At 38.3% G+C, this 22,302-nt stretch overlaps 1 protein-coding gene across 6 annotated transcripts in view; it reads left to right on the top strand.

Moving 5' to 3' along the window:
• Positions 1–22,302, top strand: part of slf1 (SMC5-SMC6 complex localization factor 1) — a 107,945-nt gene that overhangs the window by 64,619 nt on the left and 21,024 nt on the right. For all 6 annotated transcript variants that reach the window (XM_061906251.1, XM_061906249.1, XM_061906246.1 and 3 more), the window contains exon 17: positions 8,072–8,254. In XM_061906251.1, coding sequence (XP_061762235.1) covers positions 8,072–8,254 — 183 coding nt within the window. The remainder of the gene's footprint in view (positions 1–8,071; positions 8,255–22,302) is intronic.

Below are 22,302 nucleotides of genomic sequence, written 5' to 3'. Positions count from 1 at the left end.
AAGACGGACGCAACGGATCAATGTACTCGGACTATGGACTTATAAAAGTTACGTACCGTGAGTTGTCTTCATCCATGTTTCCTCTTCAGGTGCTCCCAAAGCAACGTTGTCCTTCGTGCCACGTACGTGAGGTCCATGCTGCTCGTTTTGCAGGAAATGTTGTCTTTGAAATCTTTAAAGTAAAGTGTTCCGACCCTTTTGACGACTTAGGTCGTACACTTTTATAACCTCGAGATGTTTCTCCGCTGAACTATCCGTACTGTTTCCCTCCGCCGTTTTTCGAACGTTTCCAAACAAAGATCACGTGAGCTGCACATGACACATCATTGGCTGGCTCACTGCTACCTCATGAGACGTGGGCTCAGCGCCGCCCTGGCGCTGTTTTGTACTTATTTTGATTATTGTTTTTCAGCTGTTTGTAAATGTTGCAGTTTATAAATAAAGGTTTAGGAGGAAAAAATAAATAATAATAATTTTTAAAAAAACTCTGCGCATGCGCATTGCATACATCCAACAAATTGATGACTAAATTAATCGCCAACTATTTTTATAATCGATTTTAATCGATTTAATCGATTAGTTGTTGCAGCCCTACTTCTAACTTGCGAGTAGGGAGGCTATGTCCGTGAATCCTGTGTGTGTAAGCTAGGTTTCCTGCGCTCCACCTACCCAGACATATATTGTGGATGACTGAAAAGAGGGCTCACTGGGTTCAGTTAATTTTACTGTGTTGTGTTGTGGTTTGTGCAGCCCTTTGAGACACTAGTGATTTAGGGCTATATAAATAATAATTGATTGATACTGTTAAACAAGTGCACTCAGGTGCTGAGGTTGTTGCACAGTGTAAGACCTCTTTCTCTCTGAAGCGAGGGACAAAAAACAAACTAGCACGGACTTTGCAATTATAGATTGATTTATCGTTCGATTAATTGACTATCACCCAAGGTCTATCTACAATTTTTTATCAAAAAGTATATTATTAATATTATTTTTATTTTCTCTAAATATTTTTTGGGTTTTTGTTAATGCTTACAAATTCAGGGAATAATTCCTTGAAAACTGGAGGACTTTGACGGCAAACACCAAAGGAGTTAGATGAGTAGGAGGTAGTAGTTTTTGACTTTATTTAATAATTGTGTATGTGGAAGTTTCCTCTCCACAGTGTACCATTGATTTTGTTTTGATCCAACAACTGTTTGAAATAAAAGAAAATAAGGAACGAGTTTAAATATTGTGTTGATATTGTTAACCTGTCACTACCATATATACATTTAAAAAATATTACAGTTAATACATGCAATCGGTATTGGTATCGGTCGATCTCACTCATGGATGATCCGTATCGGAATTGGTAACGTAAACCCCCGATCAAAACATCTCCACTTTCATTATGTATCATACACAGCAGGGGTATTGAAATAAATTGTTTTGGGGGCCACATTTACAGAAAGGGGCCGGACTTCTACCTTCACTATTTACAGTATCTTACTTTGTAAATTACGGAGAAACATTGTCCTCTACAGTGGACATTTGATGTTAGTCTATTTTTTTAGTCAGAGTTACAGGAACATTCTGCGGATTGCGGGTACTTTCCTGGCCCGCCTGCAGTCCAGACCTGTCTCCCATCGAAAATGTGTGGCGCATAATGAAGCGTAAAATACGACAACGGAGACCCCAACTTTTGAATGACTGAAGCTCTACATAAAACAAGAATGAGAAAGAATTCCACTTTCAAAGCTTCAACAATCAGTTTCCTCAGTTCCCAAACGTTTATTGAGTGTTGTTAAAAGAAAAGGTGATGTAACACAGTGGTGAACATGCCCTTTCCCAACTACTTTGGCACATGTTGCAGCCATGAAATTCTAAGTTAATTTTTATTTGCAAAAAAAACAAAGTTTATGAGTTTGAAGATCAAATATCATTGTCTTTATAGTGCATTCAACTAAATATGGGTTGAAAAGGATTTGCAAATCATTGTATTCCGTTTATATTTATATCTAGCACAATTTCCCAAGTCACATGGAAACGGGGTTTGTACCTTTCAGCATTAATGGTGCCTTCACAGATGTGTAAGTTACCCATGCCTTGGGCACTTATGCACCCCCATACCATCACAGATACTGGCTTTTGAACTTTACGTCGATAACAGTGGATGGTTCGCTTCCCAATTTGAAATGTGGACTCGTCATACCACAGAACACTTTTCCACTTTGCATCAGTCCATCTTAGATGATCTCGGGCCCAGAGAAGCCGGCGGCGTTTCTGGATGTTGTTGATAAATGGCTTTCGCTTTGCATAGTAGAGCTTTAACTTGCACTTATAGATGTAGCGATGAACTGTATTCAATGACAGTGGTTTTCTGAAGTGTGCCTGAGCCCAATTGGTGATATCCTTTAGAGATTGATGTCGGTTTTTGATACAGTGCCGTCTGAGGGTTCGAAGGTCAGGGTCATTCGATGTTGTTTTCTGGCCATGCCGCTTACGTGGAATAATTTCTCCAGATTCTCGGAAAATTATGGACCGTAGATGTTGAAATTCCTAAATTTCTTGCAATTGCAATCCGTGGCGGCGGTAATGACCAAGAAGTTGGAATATAATTACAACACTTTATGTACATATTTATAGACAGATTTGAACAATTAGTTATTCACGGAAATATATTTATTAATTGTGGTTCTTACAAAAAATATATAATCTTATAAAATATAAAAGCTCCCTACACTTAACCATGTGTTTCCTACTGCCTGCAGACTTTGCACTCTTTGTTTTTTTTACTTGCCTGCCTTCTCAAATATACTTGCCCCAATATTTTTACTTGTCCTGCCTAGGTTTTTTTCTGGCTGTGTAGTGCTCATGGCTTATATCTTACTAAAATCCTTCCCATTGACTATTAACAACACTACACAGTATTTATTATTATTTTTATTAATATTTATAATTACATTTAAATGGCATTGCATACATGTATAATTAAATGCTATTTCACATTATTTGACCAGTAGCAGTTACACCCATCTGAACAGGTCAGCCACCTGTTTAAAGCCCGATCACAGTTGAAATCTTGAAATAAAGGGCCTTTAATGGCTAAAACATTATCCTGGACAACATTTTAACAGCTGGTTGCCTCAGATTTTATTACTTTCATTGCATTCACATGCTGCAGTGGACAGTGCACAATTTAGCTTTCAGTATTAATCAGACATGTGATTTGACCACAATGAAGAAGACTGAAAAAATTTCCGAGGGTCCGGGGGACAAAGGCCCCCAGCCAGGTCCAGGTTTTTCACCAATTTAACATGCTAAAATTAACAAAGACAGCACCATTTGAAGAAACTATTTTAGTGTTTAAAGACATGAAAACATCATTAATAGAACATACATACCCCAATTATCTTAATGAATATATGGTTTAGTCCCAACAGTATTTAGTCACTAATATTTACATCTTGTGTTCATTTCACATCCACAGGTGTCACATTGATCAGTGTTATTATCTACAGTTTATTTACAGGATTAACACATTACTTCAGTTCACTTCTTTTAAAAAGACAGAAATGTAGAAGTCAATATTGCCTCAAATATTTTAAAGTGGCAGGGAAGTTAACATCAGCGCGCATAAAAACGGAAACGGAAATTAAACTTTCAAAGTAAACGGTTTCAAAAGTAAGAGTCTTCACTAAAGATGAAACAATAAAAATTATAATAATAGACCGTAAAATTATTGTAAAACCGTGATTGATAACACAGAACAATTCCCATTATATATCAATAAAAGTTGTCTAATTCTAAACTGACAGACCGGAGAAGCTCCCCGGCACTAGCTAGCTTAAATGCTAACACTAAAACAATACATTAATGTCTTTCTACGATAAATAACGACATACCCCAATATAAGCGAGTATAACCACATAACTGTGTCAGCAATTAAGACATTAAACTGCGCATTAAAGCCACATGACGTGTGAGCTCAAGACAGAGTGATCGATCGATCGATACTGAAGCAACGACAAACGGAAGTTGATTAACATGACGTCACCAAAACCAGACTGGACACTCCCAGCAAACGTGTCTTTTGTTGTAAAAAATAAGAACAAAAATTTTAACAAATAAAAATGAAAGATTTGCATATACAAACACTCAAATAAAAATATTTTTTATTTGAGTGAAAGCGTCCTTTCTCTCGAGAACTGATATCGAGATTAAAAAAGACGGAATTACGACTTTAGACTGAAAAATCACATGCCTGATTGATGCAGTATCTGAAGCACTGTCTCCACGTGTGGTTATTGACAACAGGGTTATAACCTGGACACGTTAGCTCGTCGGTATGGTAACAGGTGACGGTTACTGTGTGTGTCTGCCCCGGTCCCGAAAATAAAAATTAAGAAAATCCGAGTCGGTGCTGCACACTGCACAGGTTCGGACCACTTTTGAACTTTTTTGCCAAGACGTCTTACCCTCGTATTTTGATCCGGTCGGTCCGTTATTCCTTTACTTCGTCGTCGTCTTCTTTTTCTTCTTCTGACCCACCAGGTGAATTAAGTGCAATTGGCGGAATTACAATGCATAGTAGGCAACCGCCACCTACGGCACCGGAGTTGTAACTACAAGCTCCATTCACAGAGTCCCATTGCTTTTATGAGCGGTCGAGCGAGTCAAAAGCCGAAAAATCTATTTGTGGCAGCCGTAATTCTTTCGTGGCGGGCCGCCACAAATAAATAAATGTGTGGGAAACCCTGGAATTGTAAATAATTTATTTGTAAATTATGGTGGAAAATAAGTATTTGGTCACTTCAAACAAGGAAGATCTCTGGCTCTCACAGACCTGTAACTTCTTCCTTAAAAAGCTCTTCTGTCCTCCACTCGTTACCTGTATAAATGGAACCTGTTTGAACTTGTTATCTTTATAAAAGACACCTGTCCACAGCCTCAAACATTCAGACTCCAAACTCCACTATGGCCAAGACCAAAGAGCTGTCGGAGGACACCAGGAAAATAATTGTAGACCTGTACCAGACTGGGAAGAGTGAATCTACAATAGGCAAGCAGCTTGGTGTGAAAAAATCAACTGCGGGAGCAATTATCAGAAAATTGAAGACATACAAGACCACTGATAATCTCCCTCGATCTGGGGCTCCACGCAAGATTTCATTCCGTGGGGTCAAAATGATGAGAATGGTTAGCAAAAATCCCAAAACCACATGGGGGGACCTGGTGAATGACTTGCAGAGAGCTGGGACCAAAGTAACAAAGGTTACCATCAGTAACACACTACGCCGACAGGGAATAAAATCCTGCAGTGGCAGACGTGTCCCCCTGCTTAAGGCAGTGCATGTCCAGGCCCATCTGAAGTTTGCCAGAGAGCACATGGATGATACAGCATAGGATTGGGAGAATGTCATGAGGTCAGATGAAACCATATTTTTGGTATAAACTCAACTCGTCGTGTTTGGAGGAAGCAGAATACTGAGTTGCATCCCAAGAACACCATACCTACTGTGAAGCATGGGGGTGGAAACATCATGCTTTGGGGCTGTTTTTCTGCTAAGGGGACGGGACGACTGATGCGTGTTAAGGAAAGAATATGTGGGGCCATGTATCGTGAGATTTTGAGCCAAAACCTCCTTTCATCAGTGAGAGCTTTGAAGATGAAATGTGGCTGGGTCTTCCAGCATGACAATGATCCCAAACACACCGCCCGGGCAACGAAGGAGTGGCTCCGTAAGAAGCATTTGAAAGTCCTGGAGTGGCCCAGCCAGTCTCCAGACCTCAACCCCATAGAAAATCTGTGGAGGGAGTTAAAAGTCTGTGTTGCTCGGCGACAGCCCCATAACATCACTGCTCTCGAGAAGATCTGCATAGAGGAATGGGCCAAAATACCAGCTACTGTGTGTGCAAACCTGGTAAAGACCTATAGTAATTGTTTGACCTCTGTTATTGCCAACAAAGGTTATATTACAAAGTATTGAGTTGATTTTTTGTTATTGACCAAATACTTATTTTCCACCATAATTTACAAATAAATTCTTAAAAAATGTTCACATTCTGTCTCTCACAGTTGAAGTGTACCTATGATGAAAATTACAGACCTCTGTCATCATTTTAAGTGGGATAACTTGCACAATCAGTGGCTGACTAAATACTTTTTTGCCCCACTGTATATATATATATACATATATATATATATATATATATATATATATATATATATATATATATACATATACATATATATATATCCATCCATCCATTTTCTACCGCTTATTCCCTTTCGGGGTCGCGGGGGGCGCTGGCGCCTATCTACATATATATATATATATATATATATATATATATATATATGGGTGTGAGTAAAAATGTTGGCTGAGTAAAAATCGATGGCTGACTAAATACTTTTTTGCCCCACTGTATATATATAAGAAATACTTGACTTTCAGTGAATTCTAGCTATATATATCCATCCATCCATCCATTTTCTACCGCTTATCCCCTTGTAAGTTCCAAGCGTATTTCTTCATCTTACTCGTCGTCGGCATCGCCATGGCTGTATCTGCCTCGTTCTTCTGCACCTCTAAAAGCTGTAGATGTTATTGTCACATATGCATGTAAAGTAGATGGCAGTATTGTCCTGTTTAAGAGTGTCACAAGATTGCTCTTTGCAGCAGACAAACTGCTTTAAGGTAGACAAAAACGTGACTGCTGTTTTTGTGTGTTGTTACCGCACTGGGTGGACATTAATGAAACTGCCTAACAATAAACCCACATAAGAAACCAAGAACTCCCCCTCGATCATTCTACAGTTATAACCTCATTGGGCAGGCTCGCTGTTTTTATTGTGGGAAAGCGGACGTGAAAACAGGCTGTCGACACGTCACTCAGGTCTGCATGGAGCTGGAGTGGGCGTGGCCTCCAGCTCCGCCTGAATTTCGGGAGGAAAGTTGTCCCGGGAGGTATTCGGGAGGGGCGCTGAATTTTGGGAGTCTCCCGGAAAATCTGGGAGGGTTGGCAAGTACGGGTGTACCTCGCCCCATCCTTTCTTGTGAAAGACTGAGCATTTTTTGGGAAGCTGTTTTTATACCCAATCATGAAGCTTCCTCCCACCTCCAAAGACATGCACCTGGGGATAGGTTGATTGGCAACACTAAATTGGCCCTAGTGTGTGAATGTCAGTGTGAATGTTGTCTATCTGTGTTGGCCCTGCGATGAGGTGGCGACTTGTCCAGGGTGAACCCCGCCTTCTGCCCGATTGTTGCTGAGATAGGCACCAGCGACCCCAAAAGGGAATATGCGGTAGAAAATGGATGGATGGATGGCACCCACCTGTTTCTAATTAGCCTGCACACCTGTGGGGTGTTCTAAATAAGTGTTTGAAGAGCATTCCTCAACTATATCAGTATTTATTTCCACCATTCCCAACTTCTTTGTCACGTGTTGCTGGTATCAAATTCTAACGTTAATGATTATTTGCAACAAAAAAAAATATGTTTATCAGTTTGAACATCAAATATGTTGTCTTTGTAGCATATTCAACTGAACATGGGTTGAAAATTATTTGCAAATTATAGTATTCTGGTTATATTTACATCCAACACAATTTTATGTGGAAACGGGGTTTCTACTGTATATATACACAGTAAAATTAGCTCTGACGCTAGCGCAACACGGCTGGTCAACCTGATCCCTAAAGTATGGGATTTAGGGTTTTCATTTTGACTTAATTGAACAAAGACATGCACCTGGGGATAGGTTGATTGGCAACACTAAATTGGCCCTAGTGTGTGAATGTGAGTGTGAATGTTGTCTGTCTATCTGTGTTGGCCCTGCGATGAGGTGGCGACTTGTCCAGGGTGTACCCCGCCTTCCGCCCGATTGTAGCTGAGATAGGCGCCAGCGCCCCCCGCGACCCCAAAAGGGAATAAGCGGTAGAAAATGGATGGATGGATGAATGCAACATGTTTTTGTGTTTATGTTAAGCTGGTGTGCCTCCCTTGATGCCTTTAAAGCTGTGTTTGATGCGACTTACTTTATAATATGTTAAGGATAACCGTTTGTGTTTTTGTTGACAATGTAGACTACACAGGGTGGACCCCTCTGCATGAAGCATGTAACCACGGCAGCACCGCTTGTGTGGAGGCTTTGCTACGTCACCGCCCTGCCCCTTTCCTTAAGTATGCGGTGGGCGGAGTCACTCCACTGCATGACGCCGTGGTCAACGGACATATGGACATCGCCAAAATGCTTCTGGAAACTGCAGGTATGTCAACTTTATTAGGTAACTGTACCGTATTTTTCGGACTATAAGTCGCAGTTTTTTTTCATAGTTTGGCCAGGGGTGCGACTTATATTTAGGAGCAAATTATGTGTGAAATTATTAATACATTACCTTAAAACATCAAATAATATTATTTAGCTCATTCACGTAAGAGACTAGACGTATAAGATTTCATGGGATTTATCGATTAGGAGTGACAGATTGTTTGGTAAACGTATAGCATGTTCTATATGTTATAGTTTAGGGCCATATAAGTAAACATTGATTGATTGATAGTTACTAGAATGACTCTTACCATAATATGTTACGTTAACATACCAGGCATGTTCTCAGTTGGTTATTTATGCGTCATATAACGTACACTTATTCAGCCTGTTGTTCACTATTCTTTATTTATTTTAAATTGCCTTTCAAATGTCTATTCTTGGTGTTGGGTTTTATAAAATAAATTTCCCCCAAAAATGCGACTTATACTCAAGTGCGACTTATATATGTTTTTTTTTTTTCCTTCTTTATTATGCATTTTCGGCGGGTGCGACTTATACCCCGAAAAATACGGTATTTGGTGATGCAGGTGAGGTAGTTGCCATCTATTGGTCAAAATATCAATATGGCTGCCATTGTTATTTATCACACTATGCACTCAATATTAGTGTAATTTGTGTTTTGTCAAAGGAGACCTGTAAGTTACACAGCATTGCCAATCCTATAACATTTTGATGGAAATTACCTTTCTAATTTTATGTTCCATGTTTAAATGACTGGTATTCAGCCAAAGTATACCATATGTCTTTGTCATCTTACCTTGTGATGGTTTATTTAATTCAATGGTCCTCCCCCATCTCATTGATGGAATTACAATGTTGAAATAAAACGCTTGAATGGGTTTGCTGCCAAGAGAGCCGATGCTTAGAATTAGCCTTTTTAGTATTCAATCTAAAGATTTACTGCAGCCATGGGCTGCATATCACTGCTGTTGTAACTGAAACATGTTTTTTAATCTCATGTCTGTGACAAACACAGCTGAGCTTGCTGGCATGAATATATGATATGTTCTATTCCCATACCATTTCATGCACAAATCCTACTTTTTTTTTGAGAAATCATGCTTCACATACTGTGTGTCTGAGCTTTTTTTTCAACAACGAAAATGGTCTATCCACTAATGTGTAATTAAAGTTAGTAAATCCTGGCAAGAACACGTTTCAATTCCAAAAAGCTTTAATAGATGACACCATTGTCTTATTTAAACAACTTGCCAGGACACATGTCCATGTAACTTTTATGGACGCTTTAGGAATATCTGTTATTATTTGCATTTGAAATATGGCTGGGCGATATATCGATATATGCGATAAATCCAGGGTTTGTCTCTGTGGGATATAGAAAATGACTATATCGTAATATTCGAGTATACGTTCTCACGCTGTTGTTTTTGGCTGCGGGCATTACACTACAGGCTCTTCCCACTCCTTGTTGTGTCTCCTTCTCACAGAGTGTAAGCGCAGGTTCTTACACACGTCACATACTGTCACGTCATACGTCACATATGGATATGCTCTCGCCCAGCAGAGAAGTAGCAGCATGGCTAACGTTTGCCGTGATACTAGCGGAGTGTTGCGAAGGTGCGAAAGAAGATGCGAATCTGGTAACAAATGAAGGAAGAGTTAATTCCCAAGAAAAACGGCACAGGGTCCATCGTCCTGGCGGTGGTTAGGCTTCAAGCGGGAATATGTCGAATAGACAACTTTAATTTGTCAAGTGTGGGGCACAAGCGTTGCTACCAAAAGTAGCATTACTGCTAATACTTTATGTAGCATCATTTGAAAAGTCCCTGTTAATAACTTTAATAAATACGTTTTGGTAAATTGACTTAGTTGTGATTTCCCTCTCTGCATGAAAGTTAAAAATGAGCATATGTTAATGCACTATGAACAAGAATGTTTTAATGTAGACACACAGAATCATCAACCTGCTGTGATTATATGTATCAAGTGTTCATTCAAGGCTAAGGCAAAATACCGAGATATATATCGTATATCGCGATACGGCCTAATAATATCACGATATTAAAAAAAGGCCATATCGCCAAGCCCGAATTTCAAAGTAGGGGAAGTTTTCCTGATACCAAGGGAAATATGCGTGGACTTTTTACAGTGAAATGTACACTGCAATACAGTACACAAGAACAGTCATACCTCCATTTACGAGGATTTTAACTTACGATTAATTTGAGATACGAGCCGTCTTTCAGCTTCTTGTTAAGCTTTAAGGGAGAACTGCAGTCGTTTGTGAATTTTGCCTATTATTCACAATCCAAAATAAAACAAGAACACATATGTTTTTGTTTTTTTATGCAAACACTAGTAAAAGTCAGCTAACAATGGAGCTAAGAGGAGTTGCTCTGTTCCGCCGATAAAACGCTTTAAAAAAACATCCATCAATGTCTTACATAGACACTGTAAGTATATAAGTAATGTAGTAACAGGCACATTCACAATATTTAATATTTACATATGTAGCTCCTTTTAAGCATAAATATTGATAATTAAGTTAATACTTAATAAACATGAAGTATTACATTTACTGACACATCAAAACGTTAGCATTTCCCTTCAACAATAACAGACACTACTAATAATAGCAGTCGTCCTTAGAGATTAATAAGACTACTGTGGGACAAATGATGATCCAGAGCTTTGGATTTTAGAGCCTCAATATAAGGACAATAAGCTAATGGCTTTAGAAGCAGTGTGCTCAACCAATCCAGCTTTAGTGAAACGCGAAGCGTATTGCTTAGAGCTAAACAATGTATACAAACGACTAATTCAATAAAACAATCACTTACTGTTCAATATCTGCTCTCACTAGTTATTTTGTGGTTGCTATACCTAAATATAACTGTGAAGACCTAGTTGTGCAACTAAACTGTCATGTTAAGTCCTTGTAATACATTTTGTGATTGTTGGTCCAATCCGCTGTGTTCTCATTGTCCATTTTCATAACAGAAGCCAAAAAACGTAGTTTGTTGTTGTTGTTCAGGAAAGCAAAGTGCTTCATTCGACACGGATGACCACATTATAGCGTCTTTGGAGATATTTGTTCACATCAAGAACATATTCTTATTAATAATAATAATAATAAAGTAAATAAATACATTTCTGGTAGACTCAACAGCATATACTGAACCGTGATATGGCTATCAAACATTGCTGAAAAACAGGGACATCTATAGCTAAATAATGAGAGAACATGAACATCACACCATAAAACTGCAGACATGAATTGTTGATGAGACTAATATTTGTAGCAGGAAATCAACTGCAAAAAAACGTATGCTTTTTCTCATTAGCGTCACGATCACAGCAGCACTCGTTATGTCAATCAAATAATGTAAGTAACTTAGCGATGTACGAATAAGTCCAACTTTGTCTTTCACGTATTAATGTTTAATTTGTGGACCCCTCAGATGTAAAGACTCCAATCTTTTCTTCTCTAGATACTGTGACTGTCATATGAAGTACAGTTGTGGTCGTCTTGGTGATGATGAATGGTTTAAAACCTAAACAATTGTTTTAAAAATTTTAAGAGTATAAAAATCCACTCCATCTCATTTTAGATATGTTTTTCATGATCGCTTACGTGTTTTGCCTCTAAATCTCAAAATATGCACTGATTCAGATAAATAAACCATGGCCTAATGGGACTTTAGACCATCGCCTAAAACCCGGAAGTGCCTCTTGGTCACGTGATTGGAACCCAGTTATTACATTACGTTACTTTTTGTGCAAAATCCTTCAAATTATGAGCGTGCACGTTTGGCTGGAATGGATAGGGGCTGAGGGGGGGGTTCAAATCTGCTGCCTTGATCACCTTTGCCTCTTCTTGCATTGGCTAATTAGAGTTAATTTGATTCAACTTGATTCCCATTAACACATGTACATATTCTGTCCTCAAAAAATAAATTAGACTGGGATTGTTTGGTCCCGGAGAGGAAACGGCGCTCTCTCTCTCTCTCTCTCTCTCTCTCTCTCTTTCTCTCTCTCTCTCTCTCTCTCTCTCTTTCTCTCTCTCTTTCTCTCTCCCTCTCTCTCTCTCCCTCTCTCTCTCTCCCTCTCTCGCCTTTCTTCCTCAGAAACGGGAGGTTGAATTAAAAGAGGTCAGCGGAAGAAGACTTAACTATAGCTATGTGAAACAATTTGAGCCCGGGATGAAGAGAGTGTGTGTTTGTGTGTACAAAGCAGACATCTAGCCTGCTGTGGAGGTCAGGTCTCCTCACAGGGACCAGGTGTTAAGACTAAAAAAGAAATGTAAATATAATGTAAAAAATAAAATAAGCGAGATAGGGGAGTACAAGCTGTAGGCATTCAATGTGTCTCTTGACTGTCTGCTGTTTGTTCGCACTTGATGGCCTTCTTGTCTAGCGGCTTTTGAGGAGGCGGCCCTCTTGAGTGCAGACTTCAGCTTCTCTTGTGGGCTTTTTTGCTAAACCATGGGCTTTTTTTTAACTACTTCTTATCTTTTTCTCAAAGTTTTGGCTTGAGGGGGCACATCCGACCTGGTTACTGTAACCATTGTTTTGTTGTAAAAAAACAAATAAAAACATCTCTCTTTTTTAACTATTTGCCATGGAAACACACACTCTCCCTTGATAGGAAACAGGATAGTGGCCCACTTTCTCTTTCTTCTTTGTCCTAGTGCCTCCTGGAACTATGTTTTTTTTCCGCTCGAGCATCACTCACACTGTCGTCCCTGTTGTTTGCAGCAGACAGGCTAAGCCAAGCTGGCAAGGTTTGTGTTAGGCCAGAGAGGGCAACACTGACACTGGCACACCAACAAAGGCTTTATTTAGGAGTGATCTCACCCCTTTGTAAGCTTGTCTGCTCAGAGGCCTTGGCCTGTGTGTTAAATATGTGTGCGTGCATGCATGGGTGTTTGCGTGAGGTGGGGGGCATGATCCCACTCCTCCCGCCTCCAAGTGGGTCCCTCCAGGCTTATGGAGCTGGCAAAAAAAGGATGCCACGGCTGAGGGCAAAGCCAACTCTCACACTCACACCCCTCCCCGCAGCTTCCCCATTGCCCAAGGCCACTCCACATGACCCGCGTGTGCGTATGGCACGGAAGTAGCTGCACATATCTATTATCCAGGAGGTCTATTTGCCACCAATAGAATGCATAGATTTGTGTGCGGTTCAGATTTGTACACACATACATAGGGGAGAGGTGGGTGAATAAAGAAAAGAAGCATTAAGCGTCACCCCATTGCACTGTCATGGCACGTGGTGTTTCCCCACAATAAACACATTTAATGTTGAACACAATTTGTTACAGAAGGCTGTTTTCCCAATAGGAGTGGGGTTAATGTGTGCATATCTAGTGTTGTCCCGATACCAATATTTTGGTACCAGTACCAAAATGTATTTCGATACTTTTCGATACTATTCTAAATAAAGGGGACCACAAAAAATGTAATTATTGGCTCTATTTTAACACAAAATCTTACTGTACATTGAACATACGTTTCTTATTGCAATAGAATAACAATTTTATCCTTAAATAAAATAGTGAACATACTAGACAACTTGTCTTTTAGTAGTAAGTAAACAAAAAAAGTCTTCTAATTAGTCTGCTGACATATGCAGTAACATATTGTGTCATTTATCATTCTATTATTTTGTCAACATTATGAGGGACAAACTGTAAAAATTTATTATTAATTTGCTTGTTCATTTACTGTTGATATTTGCTTATTTTCTGTTTTAACATGTTCTGTCTACACTTCTGTTAAAACGTAATAATTATTTATTTTTCTGTTGTTTGATACTTTACATTAGTTTTGGATGATACCACACATTTAGGTATCGATCCGATACCAAGTAGTTACATGGTCACACATTTGTCATATTCAAAGTCTTCATGTGTCCAGGGACGTATTTCCTGAGTTTATAAACATAATATGAATTTTTAAGAAGTAATAAAAAATGTGTGACAATAAAAAATATTGATGTATTGATGCTATGATTGGGTATAAAAGCAGCTTCCATGAAATGCCCAGTCATTCACAAACAAGGATGCGGCGAGGGTCACCACTTTGTGAGCGAATGCGTGAGCAAATTGTTGAACAGTTTAAGAACAACATTTGTCAATGAGCCATTGCAAGGAATTTAGGGATTTCACCATACATCATCAAAAGGTTCAGAAAATCTGGAGAAATTACTGCATATAAGCGATGATATTATGGACCTTCAATCCCTCAGGCGGTAGTACTACATCAAAAAGTGACATCAGTATGTTAAGGATATCACCACATGGGCTCAGGAACACTTCAGAAAACCACTGTCAGTAACTACAGTTGGTCGGTATATCTGTAAGTGCAAGGTAAAACTCTACTATGCAAAGCCAAAGCCATTTATCAACTACACCCAGAAACGCTGCCGGCTTCACTGGGTCCGAGCCCATCTAAGATTGACTGATACAAAGTGGAAAAGTGTTCTGTTGTTTGAAAAATGTGGATGTCGTGTCCTCCGGAACAAAGATGAAAAGAACCATCAGGACTGTTATACGCGCAAAGTTCAAAAGCCAGTATCTATGATGGTATGTGGGTGTATTAGTGCCCAAGGCATGGGTAACTTACACATTTGTGAAGGCACCTATAATGCTGAAAGGTACATACAGGTTTTGAAGCAACATATGTTGCCATCCAAGCAACGGTATGATGGACGCCCCTGCTTATTTAAGCATGGGTTGGGGGCGCGTGTATAATATAGCCAAGAGCCATGGATGCATTGGAATTCTGGGTAATTCTTATGTTTCGTTTATAATGTGTTACAGAGCCAATGTTCTCCAGAAATGTGTTTGTTATTCTTGTTTGGTTAGGGTTCACAGAGTGTGACGCATATTAGTAAGAGTTTTAAAGTTGTTTATATCACAACCATTAGTGTAAACTGTATGGCTGTTGACTAAGTATGCATTGCAATCTCGTATGAGAAGCAGCGAAATGCATACGTCTTACCGACACGCAGACAGCATGGTGTAAAGGGTGGCGTGATGACATGCTGTAGAGCGGTGGTTCTCAACCGTTTTTCAGTGATATACCCCCTGTGAACAGTTTTGTAATTCAAGTACCCCCTAATCAGAGCAAAGCATTTTTGGTTGAACAGAAAAGATAAAGAAGAAAAATACAGCACTATGTCATCAGTTTCTGATTTATTAAATTGAATAACAGTGCAAAATATTGCTCATTTGTAGTGGTCTTTCTTGAGTTATTTGGAAAAAAAAGATATAAAAATAACTAAAAACTTGTTGAAAAATAAACAAGTGATTCAATTATAAATGCAGATTTCTACACATATAAGTAATCATCAACTTAAAGTGCCCTCTTTGGGGATTGTAATAGAGATCCATCTGGATTCATCAACTTAATTCTAAACATTTCTTCACAAAAAAAGAAATCTTTAACCCATCCATCCATCCATCCATCCATTTTCTACCGCTTATTCCCTTTCGGGGTCGCGGGGGGCGCTGGCGCCTATCTCAGCTACAATCGGGCGGAAGGCGGGGTACACCCTGGACAAGTCGCCACCTCATCACAGGGCCAACACAGATAGACAGACAACATTCACACTCACATTCACACACTAGGGCCAATTTAGTGTTGCCAATCAACCTATCCCCAGGTGCATGTCTTTGGAAGTGGGAGGAAGCCGGAGTACCCGGAGGGAACCCACGCATTAACATCAATATTTATTGAACATGTCCACAAAAAAATCTAGCTGTCAACACTGAATATTGCATTGTTGCATTTCTTTTCGTAGTTTATGAACTCGCATTCATATTTGGTTGAAGTATTATTCAATAAATATATTTATAAATGATTTTTGAATTGTTGCTATTTTTAGAATATATATTTTTTAATCTCACGTACCCCTCGGCATACCTTCAAGTACCCCCAGGGGTATGCATACCCCCATTTGAGAACCACTGCTGTAGAGCAATGAACCCCAACCACTGGGCCGCGGCCGCTGAAGAACCTTTTAGAGCAGTGGTGCCCAACCACTGAGTCGCGGCCTCAAAAGAATTGTTTATTAATTATTATTTTTTATCACACTCAATTTTGTACTGCATTCCATTGGTAAGCGCTGGGGTGAGAAGAGGTGTTAAAGTAATTAGCGCCTGCTTATTTTTAGCATGCCTTGAACAAGCGCAGGAGTGAGAAGAGGTTTTAAATTAATTAGCGTCCCGGCGGCTATTCAAGGAAATACGGTATTTGCAAAAAAAACATGTTTCTCAGTTAAGATATTAAATATCTTGTCTTTGCAGTCTATTCAATTGAATATAAGTTGAAAAGGTTTTGCAAATCATTGTTTTCTGTTTTTTTACGAATTACACAAAGTGCCAACTTCACTTGTTTTGGGTTTTGTATTATTCTAACTGATCTTTTTGGTAACACTGTTAGTAAATGAAGCGCACATTTGTAGTTTTTTCCCCATATTTCCGCACAATAACTCAGATATGGTAACACTAGCGAGCATTAAAGAATATGAAGTGATTTTTGGTCTATTCATTATTGACGTTTTTTTTGCTACCTTATGCTGTATATTTTTTTACATGACATTTTCAGTTCGTTATGTAATCTATTATTACAGCCAAAAATGTGTTTTCTTTTACATTTTCAATGTCTACTCCGTCTTTTTGTAATTGTGTTTGACTTTCCTTTCTTCTGTTACCAAATAGCACTATTTTAGTTGTACTGAGATTCAAAAATATATAAGATTCACTTCACTTTGAGGGACTTACTTCGTCCTTATATCCTACTTGAGGGATAATTCAAACGCCTCTTGATTGATGTGAACGCATAAAACCAAGGAGGGAGGGCAAAAACAAGGGCGTAGAAGGGGTAAAGCTGGTCCTTATTTTCCACTGACTGAAGTCACATGGTGCAACGTCATCCGTGAAGGCAGTTGGAAGTTTTGAGTGTAAATTATCATCTAATTGTTAGGCTTTCATCAAGCTCAAAGAGGAAGGAAGGGTTGCTAAACACGTAGCGCCCCTTTTTATACACGCAGGTTGTATACAACACCCAGCAAAATCCCTGCAGATTTTATTGTGATGTCTTTAGCCCAGTGGGTCTAGGAAGACAAGGTCCCTTTGGACACACACACAGAGGCCTCATCACTGTCAACGTTTTAAAGAAAGTTCATTGTGCTCTGCTTTTATTTCCCTGTGGGTGTTGAACCGAGCATGGCTGCTATTAGAGAGGTGAGAGTGTGGCCTCACTCCTGTCTTCATGCCTTCAGATGCACTTCTCTCCATGCTGCTTTCCCACTTCTTCCTGAGCTGAAAATTCTCCTTTCTTTCTCAATCTCAGTCAGGCGGTTGGCAGGACAAAATACTCGATCCAAGTCTCCCTCGTCCTTGACTGCTACTCTGCAAGAAGCAGTTAAAGCCCCTTCAGGAGCAAACCTGTGTAAATGTATCAGTGTTGTAGAGGTAGATGCGAAATCAAAGGACATGGGTAATGGTTTGTATATTAGTTTGCCAAGATTTTAGCAGCCTTACACCCTGCATCATCTTTAATTATGTTCACGCTCATGCTTGCTTCTCACATTTAGTGAAAGCCACCGGGAGCTACAAGCAAAGCGATGGAGGCAAAGTTATTTTTCTTTATCTTGATGCATTAGGCTGGCCTCTTTCATCACCAAGGTCCAGGTGGGGTTGCACTTTTTTAAAAGAGTAAATTAAAAACATGACTATTTACTATTTGCCAATAAAGCATAAATAAACAAAAAAAGTCATATCGAGTGCAATGAGAGCAAAAAGGTGCTAGTGTTATAAGTGTAATAGGTGGAATTACAGAAGTACCCCAATTTACAAGCTTAATTGGTTCTGTGACAGAACTCGTTACTCAAAACACAAGCATCCCAAATTAAGGTCTTGTATTGAAATTAATTGAAATTAATTTCATTGGGCCTTGGCCCCGAATATAGCACCATTTTAATATGTAATATGCATTTTAAATAGAAAAGCAAACTTTTAGATTAAAATAATATGTTATGAAAATTAATACAATAGAACAGTGGTTCTCAAATAGGGGTACGCGTACCCCTGGGGGTACTTGAAGGTATGCCAAGGGGTACGTGATATTTTTTAAATTTTCTAAAAATAGCAACAATTCAAAAATCCTTTATAAATACATTTATTGAAAAATACTTCAAGAAAATATGAATGTAAGTTCATAAACGATGGAAAAAAAAATACAACAATACAATATTCAGTGTTGACAACTAGATTTTTGTGGACATGTTCCATAAATATTGATGTTAAAGATTTATTTTTTGTGAAGAAATGTTAGAATTAAGTTCATGAATCCAGATAGATCTCTATTACAATCCCCAAAGAGGGCACTTTGAAGTTGATGATTACTTGTATGTGTAGAAATCTTTATATATAGTTGCATCACTTGTTTATTTTTCAACAAGTTTTGAGGTATGTTTATCTATTTTTTCTCAAATAGTTCAAGAAAGACCACTACACATCAGCAATATTTTGCACTGTTAGACAAGTTAATAAATCAGAAACTGATGACATAGTGCTGTATTTTACTTCTTTATCTTTTTTTTTCCAACCAAAAATACTTTGCTCCGATAGGGGGTACTTGAATTAAAAAAATGTTCACAGGGGGTACATCACTGAAAAAAGGTTGAGAACCACCGCAATAATATTTACTACTATCAACTACTGCGGTTTTAAGAAGCATTATAATAATGCACATTTACTTTGGAAAGTGGACTTCTATTATATCTCCTCCATATTTTAATGGAAAATATCTGCTGGTTTTATATTATTTTAACATCCATGGCTACATTAGACTGATTATGCTTCAGTATGGTGCAGATTAGCTGTGACACGCTCCAATTGCTTTGCCCCATCATGTTTTTGATGATTTATTTCCTTAATTCAATAAATATCATCTGCTCCTTTCCAGCACTCCCCGTCATGTCCAATCACTTCTTTCCAAAGGAAAACAAAGATTTCGAGCTTCAAACTAATGCTAGCGAGTAAAACCAGATTATGTGGTTTGCGCTGACATTTGCCAACTAATGGCAGAGATGCTTTTAACAAAACTTTTTGCATGCATAACTACTAGCCGAAAGATGTCTCTCATCTCAAAACACTCGTAAGTTAAGGTGGAATTGTAAATGAAAAATGTTGTTATCCAAAAATATTGCCTAGTTTTGTAGAGTGTAAACACTAATGTCAGTTCATGTGTGGCTATATTGAAAAAAGGAAAATTTATTCGTGAAAACCTGTTAAAATGGTGATTCTGTTCCTTCTCGGTAAATGTACCAAACCTCCACAGAGTTGGTTGTACTTTTTTTTTTTTTTTTTACGCCTAACATTAGTAGAAATCTGTAAAGTAGTTTCTGAGTTCGTTTTTCCTAGTACTGCAATCCTCATGCAGGTTGTTGGCTTTTTGAGCGTTTCCAGTTCCAAAGGCCACCTCTACCTCACCTCTAAGTGATTACGCCTCAAGAATAAGAGCAGGGAGCTCTGCGAGTGCAACAATCCACACAATGAAAAAATTAAAAATAACTTGACTCAGACATTTGACTTTGCCTTGCAATGTCAAAGGCTTTTTAAAAAAAAAAAAAAAAAATACACTCAAAAGAGACTATTTTTATGGTGCACTCTCTTCCTACAACCTTGGTAATGTTGAAAACTTTTCAAAAAGTTAATGTCCTAATGATAATAATAATTAGACATGGCTTAGCACGGCAAAAACTGCAGTAGTGATTATAATGACAATCGGTGGTGGACTTGTTTTAATCCATTACAGAGGCTCAAAACTTCAAATTTCTTCAAAAATAGTTCTGCATAAGCGTCGACTGTGATAATGAGGGAAGACAGATGTCACTACTGGGTACCTAGACTGTTCAACTGAAGCCCTAACTATGTCTACATCTTAATTGGTTCTATGACCAAGCTTGTAACTCAAAATACTTGTACCTCAAATCAACATCAGCCATTAAGATGAATCAAAATTAATTTTTTTCATTGTTAATTGATTACATTTAAAAAAAAAAGTTTTAATCAAAAATACCAAACACTACAATATGAACATATAACATGTTGTTTGAAAATAAAATTGGCTCTCAAATAAGAAAGTGTTGTCAGTGAATATCCACTTCTTCTTTTCAGCTCACTTTCCCCATTCCCACGTTTGGAAAACAAAGTAGCTGTAAGCTATAACAGGGCTGTATACTTAGCTTTTACACTAGTAGCACCGATGCTACTAAATGAAAACAATTAGTAGCACAGAACATATTATTGTAGCACCGAACAAATTAGGAGCAATATGAAATATCTTAAATATCACAATTTCATTTTTAAACTCAACTATGCACGCATGTACACACATGCATATATATAAATATATATATAAATACAAATATATATATATAAATAAATATTTATAAATAAATGTATATATAAATAAATATAAATATATATATAAATATAAACACAATGCTATCATAAGGCCTACTGCAACACTCAATTAAAGACAGAGAACGTGCTTAAACTGTACTGTCACTAACATGAGTGTTGGGTTGCAATCACGTGATCGAGAGGTTGCGTGCGATGGTCAAAGTCTCATTAGACTACTGTTTATTTAGCTGAAAATGGCAGTATTTTTTAAATGTTTAGAGGCAAATATATAAGCAATTGTAAAAAAAAAAACATTAAAAGTGGGATGGAATGGATTTGTACACTCTAATGTTGTCCCAAACTTGTGTTTTAGTAGTAAGTAAACAAACAGGGCTCCTAGTTAGTCTGCTGACCTATGCAGTAACATATTGTGTCATTTATCATTCTATTTTGTCAAAATTATAAAGGACAAGCTGTAAACATGGTTTGTTGATCTACTTGTTCATTTACTGTTAATATCTGCTTATTTTTTCTTTTAACATGTTTTATTTACACATGTTTTAAGTTTTATTATGTTAAAGGGGAAAATTATCACAATTTTAAAACCAATAAAAATCAGTTTCCAGTGGCTTATTTTATTTTTCTAAGTTTTTTTCAAAATTTTACCCATCTAGGAATATCCCGAAAAAAGGCTTTAAAGTGCCTGATTTTCGCTATCTGTAAATCCACCCGTCCATTTTCCTGTGACGTCACTGCGTGACGCCAATACAAACAAACATGGCGGATAGAACAGAAATATATAGCGACAATAGCTCGGATTCAGACTCGGATTTCAGTGGCTTAAGCGATTCAACAGATTACGCATGTATTGAAACGGATGGTTGGAGCGTGGAGGCAGATAGCGAAAACGAAATTAAAGAAGAAACTGAAGCTATTGAGCGAATAGCTATTGAAGCTATTCGCTCAATAGCTATAGCTATAGCTATTGCAGCTATTCAGCGATCGCCTTCTAACCAACGATTGCATCTTTTGACCACTGTAGCAACTTAAATCCGTCGATTGGTAAGTGTTTGTTTGGCATTCAATCTGGGTGGAGGGAAAGGCTGGATGCAAATATAGCTACAAATGTACGTACAGCTAGCCTAAATAGCATGTTAGCATCGCTTAGCTGGCAGTCATGCCGTGACCAAATATGTCTGATTAGCACATAAGTCAATAACATCAACAAAACTCACCTTTGTGATTTCATTGACTTTATCGTTGGAAATGCATCTGCTTTGAGTGTCGCAGGATATCCACACATCTCTGTCGTAGCATCGCTATCGTCGGTAAAATGTGCAGAACAAACGAGGGACTTTCGCATCTTTTGACAGTGGTGCAACTTGAATCCTTCGATTGGTATGGGTCTGTTTGGCATTAAATGTGGGTGGAGGGAAAGGCTGGATTCAAATATAGCTACAAATGAGGCATAACGATGCAATATGTACATACAGCTAGCCTAAATAGCATGTTAGCATCGATTAGCATGCCGTGCACTCCACGTAAGTCAACTTGAATCCGTCCCTGATCGTGTTGTTACACCCTCCGACAACACACCGACGAGG

The sequence above is a fragment of the Nerophis ophidion genome, linkage group LG07 (assembly GCF_033978795.1).
Source record: "Nerophis ophidion isolate RoL-2023_Sa linkage group LG07, RoL_Noph_v1.0, whole genome shotgun sequence".
NCBI lineage: Eukaryota > Metazoa > Chordata > Actinopteri > Syngnathiformes > Syngnathidae > Nerophis > Nerophis ophidion.
The sequence above is the reverse complement of the archived record's forward strand: the minus strand, read 5'-3'. Positions and strand labels throughout refer to the sequence as shown.